The sequence below is a fragment of the Stylophora pistillata genome, chromosome 2, assembly GCF_964205215.1.
Source record: "Stylophora pistillata chromosome 2, jaStyPist1.2, whole genome shotgun sequence".
Lineage (NCBI taxonomy): Eukaryota > Metazoa > Cnidaria > Anthozoa > Scleractinia > Pocilloporidae > Stylophora > Stylophora pistillata.
In genome coordinates this window covers 2,216,565-2,233,865 of record NC_142520.1, presented here as the reverse complement: position 1 = coordinate 2,233,865, position 17,301 = coordinate 2,216,565, and the positions used below count along the sequence as shown (strand labels likewise).

Genomic DNA, 17,301 nt, shown 5'->3' with positions numbered 1-17,301 from the left:
TACACCGGTCAATAGCCGTATTAAGGTTGCAGACTTTGGTGATTGTCTGCTAAAGCTAGTAGAGCACGGTATTGTAAAGTAGAATGAAAATGTATCATATATATTATTTATTGCACTATTTTTATTTGTTATTTGCTGTAAACTTGGTTTGCTGCCCTACAGCAGCTACGGCTTATGCCGCGCGCCGAGCGCCACGAGTTGTGTTGTGTAATACTTTTACAACGTGCCTGGAAGTTTATCATTAACTATCTGTACGGGATGGGCTTAACTGGACAATCACTTCCTGTTTTATCAATGACGTTTCCAGTCAGGTCTAGATTTACATCAATAATCACACCAAAAGGCTTATCATGACATCATTTTCCCGTTGACAGACTTTCAGAGACTGAGTCTGAGCAGACTCCAAGTCAATAACAAAGTAGCGAAAGCCGCCAAAATAAACGTGCTGATGACGTTGAAACACGGTGAGTGAGTTTGGGTGATTGGTCAATTTAGCGTCCCCCATTTGCCCATGGGTGTATGCTGCTGACGTGAGCAAATGCAAAGACTATTTTTCCGCGCGCGCTTGTTTTTTCTGGTCGCGTAAGATTTGTTAAATAAAATGGAACTCTTTAGCTACAATGCATCAATGTTATGTTATAAAACAAATGGTAAACACCACAGCGTACACTATTGAGTTATGGATGCACTTGGGAGGTTTGCTAAGCACTGAAGAAGCTAGAGTCGCTCTCGGCTATCGCCTCGAGCGACTCTTACGCTTCTTTCGTGCTTAGCAACCTCCTGCGTGCATCCATAACTCAATAGTGTACGCTGTGGTGTTTACCATTTGTTAATTGTAATCGGTTTTTCTTATCCAAAATCGATAAAATGTCACTGAAAAAGAACTCTAATATATTCATAACCTTCCGCCCTTTGGTAGTCTGCTACACAGCCGTTCTTAGGGTCGTCACGCAACGCTCCTTCCCACGAACTCGTGAGGAGCGTTGCGTGACGACCCTAAGAACGGCTGTGTAGCAGACTAGCCCTTTGGTAAAATGAGACAGACAACATCTGTTGAATATTACGTGAGATATCCAGATAATTGTTTTGTATCTAAGCCTAACTGTACTCTTCTTTCACGGAATTAGATTGACTGCATCACGCACATTAATAACATCACCCGAACAAACACAATAATATTTCATTCACCTCAAAGTTTACCCAGTCTCTTTCGCAACCGTCTGAAAAATTATTCTTACGACGCGCGTGACATGCAAAACACAACCACGAGAGTCGAATTTATCTCAAAGAAAACTACTACCAAACTGTATACACGGTTCAGCATTTTGTACTAAAGTTAGAATGAACTAACTAATGAAGTTATATCATACATCTTTCCTCAGGGTTTGTCTGTTTAGACTGTTTACCGAGTACCATCAGCACGTGCCTGCTATGTATCTAAACTGGATTCATCTCTTCCAGAGCCAGGGAAGATGAGATTTAATATGGAACAGGTAGAGTCAAGAGATTATAAACAGAGATTATAATTTTCTCGGTAGAGTGAGGAGTTGTTAAATTCCATCTCAATGGCATTTTGAACTTTCCATTATACTAATCCTAAAAACCTTTGGATTATCTCCAACGACCACAAGAGCAATCATTTCATACACTCGGAAAATAGTTGACAGCTCCAATTCGGGCCCAATAACCGAACCTATGAGATTCATTCAAGACAAAAGATTTTGATGTTTGAGACTCCAACCTCTTTGTTTTTATTACAGCTATCTATATAGGCTACCTAAACATGACCGGTATATATGGTATAATCAATCATTTCCCGGCCTAGTGGGTTATGGCAGATTCCGCCCTGTTGCAAGTTTGCTTCAAATCTGAGACACTGAAACTAGTTTCTTTACTAACGAAATATGATTATAGATTTGCTTAAACAAACCTTGAATTTTGATTGGTTATGGTGTTGACCGTTTCATTGACCGAGCGAAAATAAATCCGATTAAAATGGATGGATGGATGTAATAAATGAACAAATTTCATGCTGATACTAAAACATGGACTGGGCATGGACAAGCATGGCATCATTAGTACTTTAACCCTCTGAGGAACACTGGTTTTTCGGTTTGTCTTATGGCAATGAGAAATAGATTTGAGATACCTGAAAGTTGGGTGAAAGTAGAGGCTCAGTGCTGATAAATAACAAAATTTGTTTTCTGTTGTTAATCGCGCAAATTCCAACCATTTTGCATTTTGACTGATCGCAGTAGTTCACTGCAGGTTCTGAATTTTATTTGGAAGCCAGGAGTCTTAGCGACGACAAATCTCAGCAAGCTGACCATTTCATTCACATGCGTCTACGCACAATTTGAATATTTCGTTCAGGACAAAGTAGATTTTGTCGAAGCTAGGGAACAAAAGTCAAATTCGAGGAGACGTATATACTAAAAGTGAAAAGGGTTAAAAATTGCGTGTAACACCGTGCGGAAAGTAAGCTTAACAAATCACGTTGGTCGGTGTGCAGTTTGGTTGATCTTTTCGGAAGGGAAGTTCATTGGGAGAGGGAGGAATCGGTGGGCAACAGAATTGCCATCGGAATTCCCGCGCCAAGTTCCCTAGGGGTATTATGAAAGCCACTCGATCTGACTTTTCAGGACACGGACTACAGGGCAAGCGTTTGAATTTGAAAACCTCGTGGACGAAAACCTAAAAAGGGAAATGAAAAAGGCAGATAAAATGGACATTAACAAATTAACATCGTTTCCAATATCTTTCTTCGTTCACTGAAACCTGGGTCTGAACTCGATCACTTTAAAGATTTATGTTTTAAAGCAGTATCGCGTTTACTGTTACGATTTAGGTAGGTTTATCGTTGAATATAGAGGTGTTAAGGTAAAGAGTTTACTTTCGCCTGTGAATGGCTCGGAGGAAAAGGTCTACAAAGTCTAGGTTTTAAGGCTTGATCGATGCGTTGAAAGTCTCGTCGCTGATGTTGCCCTTCGGCGCCAAAAATTGGATGGGCATCTGACCACAATTTCAGCCTCGGGGAAGCGGGAATTCAAACAAACCCATCTTCAAAAGTTTAAACGCCCAGGGAAAGACGTCGAAGCTTCGAACTGATCGACCTATTACTTCGGGGAATATTAGACGCTAAGTGCTTCTTGTACTTTTTTAACAGCTTTGTCTATCTCGTTAGACTTATGGATTTTGGACCCAGGAATATCTCATAGTTCCAGTGGCCAGTTTGCTAAATTGTAAGCTAAGACTTTTTTGAGGGTCTTTCAAGGCGTAAGCCAAGCAGTAATACAAACGCTTTTTCGAAATATTTTGCTAACTTGTAAAAAGCGGGTTAAGAAAGTTCACATATATTATTTTCATCTGACTACAGTCAGTTATTTATCACCTCACGGGTGTATCTGAGTTGGCTTGTTTCCTCAGTTGGTAGAACATTGCACCGATATCGCAGAGGTCCTGGGTTCAAGTCCCGTACAGGCCTGAATTTGTTTCAGGCCTTATTTTCACTACTACTCAAGTAGTGTTTATTAATTACTGCGAAGATCACTTTGATATTTATTTCTTAACCTGAAGTTCACATGATTTCCATACAGTCATTTACTTCCCGAAGTCTTATGCAGAGCCAATATTCTGATGAGGTTGGAGATAACGCGTCTTCAATTTCTTCTTATTTATTTCTTTTTCTTTTTTTGTTATCAATCAGTCTCATTAAACTTTTAATAACTCTTTTCGGTGAAAGTTACTTTAAACTTCTGCGACTTCCGTGAAAGCTTATCGTCGCCAGGACATATTAAACACTCGGAGGAGGTTAGGGCCAGGTCACTCAGTCCAATCTTGTGAACAGGAGCGAAGACAGGAGCAAAATCATTGCGGAAGTGTCTTAATGGCTTGGTCCTTGTGTTCTATCTTGCTGCTAATTTTTCTCTATTTTCGTGACATTTGTGCCAGGGAGATTTTTACTAATTTCTGGGCCGTGAAAGTTCGTGGTGGTCAGCGAGAAGCCAAGGAGTTAGCCGAAAAATATGGTTTCTCCTATGACAAACATGTACGTACTGACCTGGTAGAACGCTGAAGTAGCTGATGTTTGTGATAATTTGAGCTAGATACGCAAAAGTGTAGTTTATAACTTCTTCAGCTGCACATACGGTAATGGGGGTAATATTTCTCACGTACTTACTCGTCGTGCAAATGAATTTTTATGATTTCGTAGACATGGTTTCGTGCTAGAGTTTCATTAATAATTATTATCCAGAATTATCTTTCAACGTTTTTTTTCCTTCGTTGGGTAAGAAGAAAAACATTGGGTTCCCTGTTTAGAGCAGTGATTGTAACTATTTGTTCAAATTTAAAATTTTGAAGGAAAATATTACCATTTTATGTTTATAGGTTTTAAGAATAGAAGGCTCTGAAAATGTTGAATCATGAAACATAAGAGACAAATTGCTAGAAATCTCTTATGATATTTGTTGCAGATTTAGTCGATTCAAGTGAATAAGTGCTTATTTATTATATCTCTCAATTGTTTTGTGCAATGCTGTAATTGGTCTATTTAGCAGGCTGTATTTCACTGTATGGCTCACTTAATTGAGACAAAGAATTATTTTTTGAATTGAAATCCCACCCCTCTATTTGAATCCAAAGATACCATAAATATCTTGTTAATAATGGTAAAAGTGGTAATAAGACTGAGTGGAGTCCTATTCATGAATAAAGGCTGATAGTTTCTAAAGAAACTGTTTGGGGCTGCGTCAGTGGGGGTAACGAAATAATTTGGATATATCAACAAAGTTGAAATAGTAAATTGGCCATCATAGCGATTACAAAAGCTGACATTTCGAGTGTTAGCCCTTCATTGGAGCGAAAGACGAAGGGCTAACGCTTGAAATGTCAGCTTTTGTAATCGTTACGGTGACCAATTTACCATTTCAACTTTGTTGATATAATTATCCAAATTAGAAGTCCTATTCAATCTGTAATGATCCAAGTGATTAACAAAATCAGACAACCGTGAAGCAGGAGTCTGATTTGGATGACAAGAAGTGCTGTTAATGTTACCGGTTAAGCTAGACGCTGACAAAATCTGAGAAAGAAACTATACTTCAATTATATGTTTTTCATAAAAATGCAACAATTAATTAGGCAAAATGCAAGACATGTGCATGCACACACACTGTTCACTTACACAGGCATGATGTGTCAATTACCCTTTTACACTGTCCAATTACAAGCATGGTGCATATACTGTCCTATTAATGTTCAAATCAGCCTGGTGATACCTTATCATGTTTGAGAATTTTGTTATACTTTTGATTAACCTTGTGTTCTCTGTCCATACCGTGAGTTACAGAACCTTGTTTTTGCACACAGATTTATTTGCTTTGCACTTACTTTGCACTTGCACCAAGTGGAAAAAACATAGTATATAACTTACAGAACAGACTTTGAACTCAGTTAATAAGAGGAATTTATTACTGGGATGACAGTTTTAATCTTGATATTTTATCATGTCTTCAGCTCTTTCAGGATTACCATGTCTTCAAAAGACCTGAGTTGAAGAACAGGTCAGTTAAGACCCAATTATCATTAGAGATTGACAGAAAGCTGGAATTTGAACCACAGGTAAATCATCATCACAATAATTTGGCAATATGGATAAGGGCTGAGTATTTGGACCTGAATTTTGATAGTCACCTACCATTGTACTCAACAAACCCACCAAGTGTAGATGCTTCTTAAATCATATCAGGATGATGGACAAAACAGCAACCTCCAGACACAATTTATCAGTAACAGGTTCAGATGTGTGAATTGATTCCATGTTCAGAATTTGCTTCTTTGAGCTGGATATTGGAACATTTTCTCTAGGTAGTTCTCAGTCTTGCATGTAATTGACGAAAGAACTTTGTGGCCTTCTCTATTTCCTTATTTTGGTGCTATTTCAAAATTTTTTGACAGCCCTTTTTCTTAAGCCTTAAAAATAAGTTTTTATGTTTACTTAATTTCTTTATCATTTACAGGTAGAATGGTTTATGCACCAGAAAGAGAAAAAGTACGAACTTTTTTCCAAAAGTTTGAGTGATCCAAGGTTTGATGAGCAGTGGTACATTGTAAGTTCCTTCTTATAGCTTTTTTGCTCTCTTTCAAACCAGTTTAGGTCATTAATTTAACAATTTTACATCCCTTTAGTGTCTACGATATAATGTCTCAAATATGAACAATATTTTTTAAAGGAGCTGTTTTTTTTTTCTTTATTAGAAGAGGCCTGCTGGATCTACTGAGCCAACATACAATATTTTGTCAGCTTGGAAAGCAGGCTACACAGGGAAAGGAATTTGGGTGGCAGTGGTTGACGATGGAGTTGATGGCAGTCTTCCTGAACTATCACCCAACTATGTAAATACATTATTTCACAAAATCATTGTTTTTAATTATTGACGGCCTAGTAGGAGTGAAAAACTCTTTATTTGATGAAATACATACATGTAGCTATGATGGAGTGACTTATCCAGGTGGCTTTTAGTCAATCAGAACTCCCAAATTGCATCATCAAAACTTGCAGTCAGTTACTGTATGGTGTTTCTGCATTCTCAGAACTAACATATGACATTATAGTGAATGGCAGTTGGTGAGAATTTTGTAGGAAGTAATGGTATGATAATTGGGAAGGAAAGGACTGTGATTGTGCTGCGATGCATCATTAGGCCATCATTGTTTATGGCATCATTAGCGGCTTGATAGCTTAAGTCATCTGACCCCAGCTTTAGAGCTATGATTATTCTAACCTATATATTCATGTGTAACTTTTTTATCATTTATTGACTTTGTTTTGTTTCATTTAAGAACTTAACATTAAGTTATGATTATGTGGATGGTAATGATGTAAATCCTTCAGAGAAAAAAGGAGTAGGGTAAGTGCACATAAATGGCTTTGTTGGACAGTATTGTGGAAAAAGTGTACCTTAAATTTCAAAAATACACTTAAACGTGCTACCTGAGTCTTCATGAAGTGGTGGAATCAGAGAGAGAAAAGGGTTGGGGAGAGGGCCTGCTCCCCTCCCACCAGGCCTTGGATTTCAAGAAATGTCTGACACCAAATTTCTTGCAACAGCAGGATTGCATGTTATTAGCCAATATAAAATATTCTTAGTTTGCTTGTCTTGTAATAATTCTTAACTTGTTTACTAGACTATACATGTAGTGTAAAAAAATTGTCTTTTAAGTTTGGACACATCTATCAAAATTCCTTGATGAACCCATGCACAAAGGTTATGCCTATTTTAAGTCACCCCTATTTCTAAACTTATATCATCAAATTGGTAGTGAGGCTTTTGGGTGGTTCAATCTGTATTCTTCAAAAAAATTCCTTTAGTTGGTGTCAAACTACATGTGATGTATCATCTTGCAACTAAATCATAGTGAACCACCGCCTTGCTATCATGGGGGGAAAAACTTGACCAAAGTATTACCATGTACATCTACAAATATCTTATTCTCAATTGTGATTCTTTCCCAGTCATGGTAATAGATGTGCTGGTATCATAGCTGGAGCAGCTGATAATGGAATCTGTGGGGTAGGATTGGCCTACAAGGCTACAGTTGCAGGTAATAACTGATCAATGATTTCTTAACCTTTAATTCCCAGTAGTGATTAACATGTAACTTCTCCCTATGTTTTCCATACATGATCCAGCAAACAGGTAATGAGAATACTCAAACTTATCAGGTAGAAGTTGTTACCTTGATTGAACACCAAATTCTTATAACCAATTTACAAGGAAATGTGTAGCAGCCAGAGGGGAGAGTTAATAATCAGATCTTGGGAGTTTAAAGGTTATAGGTATTTTTTTTTTCTCATAAACTTTTGATATAATTACTACAACATCAGTATTGCACGACTTTGTGCCCACTATACAGCTTGTGAAATGCAGTTTTATTCATAGACTGAGGTTTTGCTATCACCCTACCACCAAATTTCTGAGCAGAATGGGTTACCATGTTTTCTTAGATATGTGGTTCTAAAACTGCGCGGTAACTTTTAAAAACTCCGCTATTTTACATTTTCTTCACAATTGTGTTCGCTTGGAATTGTAACCATTGATATACTTATTTTTATCACTGTTCTAGGAATTCGCCTTTTTGATAAAGATATCACTTCGACCGACGCATGGGAATCCAAAGCCTTGGTCCATGAACTGAATAGCATTGACATTTACTCCAACAGCTGGGGGCCTGGGGACATGGGGTGGCAAGTAAAAGGTCCTGGACCACTGACCACTAAAGCTCTAAAACACGGAATAGTGAAGGTAAAAAATTTCAGTTCGTAATTCGACGGCGCTTTACAAGAATTGCTGTTTCTTTATCGATATTTGCTGCGTTCTCCAAGCCCAAGCCCGTATTTCCTTTGAGCTGGAGCTCTTAATAGCTTCATTTGATATTCATAAGATTTTCGATGCTTAGCTTAAATGCACGATTGTTTAAGACCTTTCAGTCTGATTTCTGAAGCTGCCAAGTCGAATTTTTGTCAGAGGTGAAAATGTGTACGTGAATGAACTACTAGTAATTTTGAGGGAAACCTCGATAGCCATGGTCATAAAACGAACTTTGATTGTGAGGCACAAAAAGGTCCACGCTTAATTCACGCGTTAATTTCTTTTTGCTTCAAAAGTAATTCTATCCAAGAATTGTTTCCGCCGTGACTCACCGCAAACTGGCAGTTACAAGAACTAACTTCATCACCCGCACTTTGTTTTATTTCATTCCAGGGTCGTGGTGGCCTGGGTGCTATCTACACGTTTTCAGCTGGTAATGGCGGCCTAACGGGAGACAGTTGTGCATATAATGGTTATGTGAATAGTATCTACACCATCGCCATCAACGGTGTGAACAAAGATGGATCCCGTCCCAGCTATGCTGAGGAATGTCCTGGAATCATGGCCACCACCTTCAGCAGGGATTCACTCGTGGGAAAAGGAACCGTGGTAAGATGAGCATACAGAGTTTCTTGAAACCTTAAATAAACCACGGCAAAGAGGACGAGAAAAATAAAAGATCTAATGAGCAAAAAACTAGCTTGGCACGCGTGTTTTAAAACTTTTCACATTTCTTAGCCGTCCTCTGCAAAATAGCATCGTGAAATCACCAAAGTGTTAGCGGTCTGATAAGGGAACCACGTCGGCAGATATATTTTCAAAGTTTCCATTTGGAACTCAACGCTGCTTGCATAACGTAAGCTGAAGTTTAGGAGCGGCGCCGTAAGAGAACGTCTACACATCCTGCCATTCGCGAAATTCCAACTTAAGATATAAATTGATTTTTTAATCGACGTCTTCCCTGGCGTGGCCGTCCTGAGAGCTTAATAGTGACTATTAGCAGTCAGGACCCATTTGTTCAAAGGGAGGATAACTCTATCAACCGGATAAATTCTATCTAGCAGATAAGTGTTACCAAAACATACTGTGCCATCCACACCAGGTAAAGAATTATCCAGCGGATAAGTGTTACCAAAACATACTATGCCATCCCCACCAGATAAAGAATTATCCAGCGGATAAGTGTTACCAAAACATACTGTGCCATCCCCACCAGATAAAGAATTATCCAGCGGATAAGTGTTACCAAAACATACTGTGCCATCCCCACCAGATAAAGAATTTTCCAGCGGATAAGTGTTACCAAACCATACTGTGCCATCCCCACCAGATAAAGAATTATCCAGCGGATAAGTGTTACCAAAACATACTATGCCATCCCCACCAGATAGAGAATTATCCAACGGATAAGTGTTACTAAAACATACTGTGCCAACCCCACCAGATAAAGAATTATCCAGCGGATAAGTGTTACCAAAACATACTGTGCCATCCCCACCAGATAAAGAATTATCCAGCGGATAAGTGTTACCAAAACATACTGTGCCATCCCCACCAGATAAAGAATTATCCAGCGGGTAGCGTTATCCACCCTTTGAAACCGTGCTTATGGCTGAACGTGTTCGCCGTCTCTTTCGGCGCCACACCTCAACTATGAGCAGCGTTGAGTTCCAAATGAAAAGTTACATAATTCACCGTCAGGGTTCCCGTTCTCTGACCAAGCAAATTTTGTTGATTGTTGTTTTGCTGGGGACATCTATGAGATTTACAAACTTTTAAAACGCACGGGCTGAGCTATCGTTCTGCCCATTGTCACGTGCCTGCTAACGTTGACGTCGTGATTTGCTTAAGGTCCCTCATATTAATTGAAGGGCAACACAAACATAAAGCGGTTTACGGATGATCGTCAACAATTTTGAATTACTGTTTTTATCTTTTGTTTTGTTTTGCTTTGTTTTGACGTTGGTTTTTTTTGGATACTTGCAGATAACTGTTGACAGCACAACATGTGTGAATGACTTTGGAGGCACGTCGGCGGCTACCGCCATGGCATCAGGCCTGATTGCACTCACTCTTCAAGCAAAGTAAGTTTACAGTGTCAAGTTTAATTACGTGAACCACGAAAATACAGTAGGAGTGCCGTATCACTCTTGCTTGCTTTTTTATGTCCGGATGCCTTTGCGCTCCTAGAATGCGACCTTACTTCATATAGTGGAATGTGCAAAACATGTATACAAAGTTAACCAGGAAAATTTGCGTTTCTCATACTTTGCAATTCTAGCTTGGTCTGTCTTTTCTTCCAGCCGTAACCTAACATGGCGTGACCTTCAACACATTATAGCCCACAGTGCGAGAGCAGCGCCGGGTGGGGTCTGGCTCGAACATGGACATTGGTTGGAAAACAAAGCAGGTTTTTACGTAAGCAAGTTTTATGGCTTTGGGCTGATGGACGCTGGCAGGATGGTTACCTTAGCCAAGAACTGGACGACAGTGCCTCTGCAGTTGAGATGCGAGATGAATGGCACCGACTCAAACAAGTACTGTACGCTTCGACGATAATATCTAGCCTTATGAAACAAATGAGATATTACGCACATAATGATAACTAACGAAGCATAAATTGCGCAGATAAATCCTCCAAAAATCAACTTTGAAACTTTCTACACTCTTCTCTAGTTCTCTCGGCAACTTGCTGAAGTGCAGTCTATTTTTCAACGTATTCACCATTGCTTGGTTTTCAGCTCATAGAAGTATTCTCCAATCGTCTTCTTCTCAAGCAAGATCAAGTCAGTATGGGTGCTCAAAGCACAACTCGGAGCTTATTTAGGACTAATTTCTGACACCTCATTTTTCACCAAATATGAACGCAAATCGAGTCCACTTTTATAAAGATAACTTTTGTTTTTGTGCCAATTACGAATAGGAAATACGCTCGAGTTGTTACAACGTTTGCGAATATATGAAAATCATACGTGTGAACTGCGGTTAAAGAAATTAGTATTAGAGCGATCTTCGCAGTTTTGAATGCTACTCAAGCAGTAGTGAAATAAAAGGCCAGAAAAAATTCAGGCCTGTGTGGGATTCGAACCCACGACCTCTGCTATACCGGTGCAGTGCTCTACCAACTGAGCTAACAAGCCAACTGTGAGCTGGTCATTGGTCATTTTGAGTTGTTTCAATTTAAAATTTCTGACGGCCAAAAGAAAGGAAAATTCGAATGTTTACCGAGATGATGTAAAAACAGAATTTCCCTTAGGGTGGGAGAATATTTCATATTTTCTGCAGCGGGAATTAGAACTTAACGGTGGGTGATAGGGCAAGTTAACTGTAGCAAGTTAACTGTAGCAAGTTAACTGGACCAACACTTAAGGTCTTAAAATAATTGAGAAGAATTTGCTACCTTTCTATAACTTCAAGAAATGGTTAGATATTCTAGTCTTCTCGGATAGGGACGAATAAATGGAGGTCCCGTCTCCTGCAGGGCTGGGGTAGGAGACGTTAATTTCCCACACACGAGATTACTGTGTGATGGATGTCCTCCCCTGGGGTGGGATTGGTGGGATTTATGGGGTGGACTACTCGCATGGTTCGCATATGTTCCGTTCTAGTCCTACCCTACTGCAATAATGCAGTGAAAATGGTTGGGAAAAAAAAAGAAAAAGAAAAAACCAAACGAAAATAGCCTCGACTCCGTTTGCCGAACTCCAGCTGTACTGTCTCGCGTGCAGAACGTGGGCTCACCAATTAGGCAGTCCAATAAATTCGGAAAGAGAATACGGAGAATGGCCTCTCATTTAAGCATCAAAACAGGCTTCTCAATAGAATTTTTTGCAGTCGTTGCTGGTGCTACCTTTCTGCGTAGCACTAAAATACATGGTCAAAGGTCATTTACCTTGGACCCGTTGGGCCAAGCTGTTCAGAGCACAAGATAACACGATTTTCTTTCAATTTTCAGATCAATCCCAAGTACAGTTTCCATACGATTTAGCGATTGCAAAATTAAATTCCTCGAACATGTTCAGATCAGGCTAAATCTCGATTTCTCTCGCCGTGGAGACTTGTCGTTGCAGTTAACAGCACCGAGTGGTACAGTGTCACCGCTGACTCGAAAACGCGTCATCGATAACATAACAGGTTATAGAAACTTGACTGACTGGATTATTACAACTCTGTTTCACTGGGGAGAAGACCCGACGGGATCATGGGAGCTGAATATTGATGATTTTGACAAAAACATTCCTAGTAAAGGTAGATGCGGGGCATTCATACTACATTTGGATGTACTTGTTGATGATACTATGAATACTATACTACCATTTAGTATAGTTTGTCTCGCGTAGTGGGAACCTTTTTATGTTAAAAATCGTGACAGTCAACTGTTTATGTAAACAATAGCCTCCATCTAGCGCAAAAATAAGCACGGAGATTTGTCCGAAGGCGTTATCTGTATCGAGGGGCGAACAGTTTTCCAAGAGCGAAACTCGGGGGAAACAGTGAGCTTCAAGGAACAGGTAATGTCTAAGGACAATGTACGAGTATATTTTCGCGCCAAATAAAGGCTATATTTTGCAACAATCGGGAAAAATGTTTACGAACAGCTTAGAGTTTTCAGTAATAATAATTTGATAATTTATAGACTTATATTGCGCAATTATCGATATAAGAATTTTCATTTGCGCATTACAATTAAATGTTAGAAATTCAACTCTACACTGATACTAAAAGCTAAACAATAAAAATGTTCACTTCGAAAATGTAAAAATATAAAAATTAGATACAAAGAATCAGAAAGCTTTTGCAGTGTGGAAGGTTTTCTTTTCGGTGTTCACTGGTACGACTTTCTGAACAAACAAATATGTCACCCTTCTTGAATTAAACGAACGCTTTTATCGTAGGAGACGTAAGGGTGACAAATTGGGGAATATCACGTGGGGTATATCCTCGGATCTTTCCAGTTTTAGGTGGGACGTTTTCACTTGCTTTTCCACAGCCTCTTACTGACCACGGCATGCTCTTTATTTTGTCTTGTAGGTACACTTTACAGTTGGTCGCTAATTTTGTACGGAACAATTTCAGACCCACGGGGAAACCTAACGCGAGAGAACGTGACTCGGTTTCAGGCAACCCTGAAAACTTCCTTAACCGCAGAGCCAACAACAACAACCATGCGGACACAGATCCGAAAGACTACGCTAGGTAGGATAACATTCTCTCCTCTTTCACTGTTAAAAAAAACTTTCTTCGTCCCCTCTCTCCCTTGTCAGTAAAGTTCAGAAAGCGCTTGCTGACAGTGGCCTTTATTTATTTATTTTTTTTACTTTGTTCCAACCGCAGAGCCAACAAAAATGATCACAGTGGGGACACAGGTTCCAAAGACTACACCAGGTTGGATAATCTTCTCTTTTTTACGTTTATTTTCATGTTTAAAAAAACACTTGTTCGATCTCCTTTACTTGGTTAATTTCAAACTGCCCGTGAAACAACTTAATGTATCGCAACAATGGACAGTTGTATGTAAAGATACAGGGTAAACGTGTTTCAGGGTGGAGTCGAGTCGAAGTAAAAAACGCAAGGTTCCAAATCTAGATAAACGTCAGTATCTGAGCACCTACCCCTCCCAGAATCCAATTTTAACTCTTACTATGTTATTAGTTGACTTATTTATTTATTTATTTATTTATCAACTCTTTCACTTATTATTTATTATTTATTTATTTATCACTCTTTCACTCTTTCCCACCAAATACACAATCATAATACCCGATCTTCATCTGCCGGTAACTGTTACATAAACTATTCTAGGCTAAATCAGCATAAAAACTCATTCTCAAGGATTGGTTGTAAAATTTGGAATAGCATCCCACGAAACTTAAGGAATCTTCCAAAAGATATTTTCAAGAAAAAGCTAACAACAATATTATTTCAAAATCTTCAAGTTCAAGATAGTTATGTTGACGTAGAACGAATAATCAATGATGTGTCAAAAGTTAAATCCAGTTAATAGTAGTGTATAACTTATGTATTCTTCTATTTATTGTCATGTGTTTCTATTTCTGTATTTTTATCTCATACTGTCATTTCTGCTTTTAAATTAATGATTTAATATTTAATTTCTGTTTCTTGTATATTTATTGAATCTTTTGTTGAATCGAAATTTGTGTAAGATGTTTTAGCGTCCACACACTGCCCGCCGAGACTAGCTATGCTATTTGTAGGTAGTGGTTGATTATGTTTAGTTAAGTTAGTTAAGTTAAGTTAAGTTAAGTTAAGTTAAGTTAAGTTTAGCTTGTTAAGTTATGTAAATGTAATATATATATATATTCCCCTTATAAAAAAAAAAATTTATTCTCTTATATTCAACCATATTTTAGCAGAGATGCCCAGTTCAGCATATGCTGGTTAAAATGGGACTCTGCAACCCACCCATCCCACCCCACGGGAGGACATCCATCACACAGTAATCTCGTGTGTGGGAAATTAACGTCTCCTACCCCCTAACCCTGCAGGAGATGGGACCTCTATTTCTTGATGTTATAGAAGGGTAACATATTCTTCTCAATTATTTTGAAGACCTTGAGTGTTGGTCTGACTTTGCCTGCGTAAGGGGAGGGGAGGGATAGGTGCGCAGATCCTCAAATACTGACTTAGTTCTCTCTTTACCATTGCCATATCTGAGCACCTACCCCTCCCATAACCCAACGTTAACTCTTACTATGCTATTAGTTGACTTTGCCTGTGTAAGGGGAGGGGAGGGGTAGGTGCGCAGATTCTCAAATACGCTGACATCGTTCCCTCTTTACAATTGTCATTTTCATTGTCCCTGTCACTTATATTACTATGGTTATTTAAATTATATTTTATAGTATCTTGGCGGAAATATCTTCTCATTGCTACGATTCCACTTGGTATCATTGTGTCGATGGGGATAATTATTTGCTGTTTGCTGCGCTGGCGTCGTCGGAGGAAAAGGCAAGCCCAGGCGGAGAATGGCGACCAACAAACGGAGCAAGTACTTACAGAGGATGATGAGAAACAGGAATCTTTCTTGATTAAAGGTGATGTTAAGGGACATCAAAATAACACGCATGCGCATGATGATAGAAAGCCACTCTCCCTCACCGCATCGACGTGGACATAATCGCTGTTCGGTTACATCTTCAACAAAACTTTAATTCTTCTATATGAATCAGTTACTGTGAGTCTCCAACTGACTTAAAATTCGAAGATTACACGGTTAATGTTAGTTTAATGGGCGTTCAGACTTCAGATTGAATTTTGACATGTTAAGCCCCAGCCAAAGGAATTTGATTTTGATTACTTACTTGGTAATATATGTAGGCCTTTTAAAAACTATTTTACAAGGACAAATCAGGATATTTATACGAGGAACATTTTTTTATCAGTTGAACTTCCGAAAATGAAACTGGAGTTTGTTCGACGAAGTGCTCTTATTTACAATAGTTAGGTGCTCTTATTTACAACAGTTTACCACTAGAGATCCGGAAACTGAATTCCAGAGTCTTATTTAGGTAAAAATTCAACGGACATTTTTATTTGCAGTTTTTTATAGTACCGCTTTTTACGGCTGTATTTTCCATTTGTACATTTTACATTTTTTAGTATTTATAGGACCCCTTTGAGAACAGTATTATTTTGTACTGATGGGTTTATCCTGTTTAATATTCGTTTATTATTATTATTATTATTATTATTATTATTATTATTATTATTCTACAATACGCTGCGTCAATGTATGCTTGAGTTGTATTGTGGGTTGATATCCCAATTAAGAAAATGATTTTGTGTAAAGAGAGTAAGGATTTATTTTGGAGGGAGAATAATCACAAGCTATAAGTAACAATTGTTTAATATATTTTGCGGGACGTCAATGTCTCTTAAGGCTTTTAGGTTATTGTATTGTATCATGAAATTAATGTGGCTGATCAGAATTTCAGCTACAGCTGTTGAAATATGAGATTCAACTCTGAAGTTGAGCATTTAAATTTTTATTTATTTACACGCTTTTGGAAAGAAAACTAGCAATTCCGAAAAAAAGGTGACGCGTGCAAATGATGATGTATAATTATTCTTCCATCGAGTTTGCAGGTGTCGAGATCGCCAAGCCGCTGCTATTTTAGGCTACATATTTCTTTAACTTGCAGGGCTAATTATTTAAACAAATTTTAGCCATTGCGTGTTCCAAGCCATCTTCATTTTAGCCGAACCTTCTATCTGAACATTTATTTTTGTGAATAGTGGTAAGAGGGCCAAAAGCTAATAGTGGAAGGACGTTTATTTAGTTAAATCAACCCTCCCGTTTAGAGAATCTCTGAGGCCCACTGCTTGCGTATAACTGTAGTTTGGCTTAGACTTCGTGTAAATAACTGGCCCGCAAAGTTGAAACATTCAAAATTTCAGTTTCCATCGTTTATTTGCCTTATGGATCAGCTTGTTTCACTTAAAGGTATTAATGGCACCTCGACAGCAGATCTTTACAAATTTTTCAGTCACGGCACTTTCTCTAGATGTCTCCATTGCTGTACTTGATTCTCTAACATTAATTAATGTTAATTAATTAATTTAAATTAATTAAATTAAATTAATTAATTAAAGATTAAACTTTGCAATAAAATGAAAAAAGGAGCAGGAAAGGCAAGACTTTGGGTTTAGAATTAATCTTTTGTTATCATGCTAGCCCCGTGAAACGTGCTTCAGAAAATTATATTTTCGTTATTTAATTACAGTTCCCATAAGGGCTAGGTATTATAACTTGTGCGCCTGATATGCGTCAGAAATTATTTAAAATTATTATTTGACAGGAGGATCCCTGTCTTTAAGATAAGGATTCCACGAATGGTGAATAAAATTCAATGTTTACTCTGCTCTGACTCATTTATTGAATGTGTGTTTTGGCATATCCGTCGACTTT

General features: G+C 38.3%; 1 protein-coding gene and 1 non-coding gene across 8 annotated transcripts; one reads left to right on the top strand and one right to left on the bottom strand.

The window, feature by feature from the left end:
- The first annotated feature begins 1,469 nt into the window (after positions 1-1,469).
- On the top strand, positions 1,470-17,254 carry LOC111335105 (proprotein convertase subtilisin/kexin type 6). Of its 7 annotated transcripts, none has more exons than XM_088747917.1 (14): positions 1,470-1,493; positions 5,518-5,622; positions 6,021-6,110; positions 6,259-6,396; positions 6,844-6,911; positions 7,517-7,605; positions 8,128-8,306; positions 8,766-8,981; positions 10,359-10,456; positions 10,676-10,909; positions 12,328-12,620; positions 13,404-13,568; positions 13,707-13,757; positions 15,236-17,254. In XM_088747917.1, the coding sequence occupies exons 1-14, from the start codon at positions 1,473-1,475 to the stop codon at positions 15,508-15,510; spliced, it is 2,022 nt and encodes a 673-aa protein (XP_088604043.1). In that variant the 5' UTR covers positions 1,470-1,472; the 3' UTR covers positions 15,511-17,254. The 7 variants fall into 7 exon arrangements, with proteins under 7 accessions (XP_088604043.1, XP_088604044.1, XP_088604041.1 ...); XM_088747915.1 differs by lacking the exon at positions 1,470-1,493 and adding an exon at positions 3,826-4,048; XM_088747920.1 differs by lacking the exon at positions 1,470-1,493 and adding an exon at positions 3,975-4,048 and having other exon boundaries at positions 5,518-5,564.
- Positions 11,440-11,512, bottom strand: Trnat-ggu (transfer RNA threonine (anticodon GGU)). Its single transcript has one exon. It is a non-coding gene; the product is annotated as a tRNA-Thr (tRNA).
- Positions 17,255-17,301: the final 47 nt, after the last annotated feature.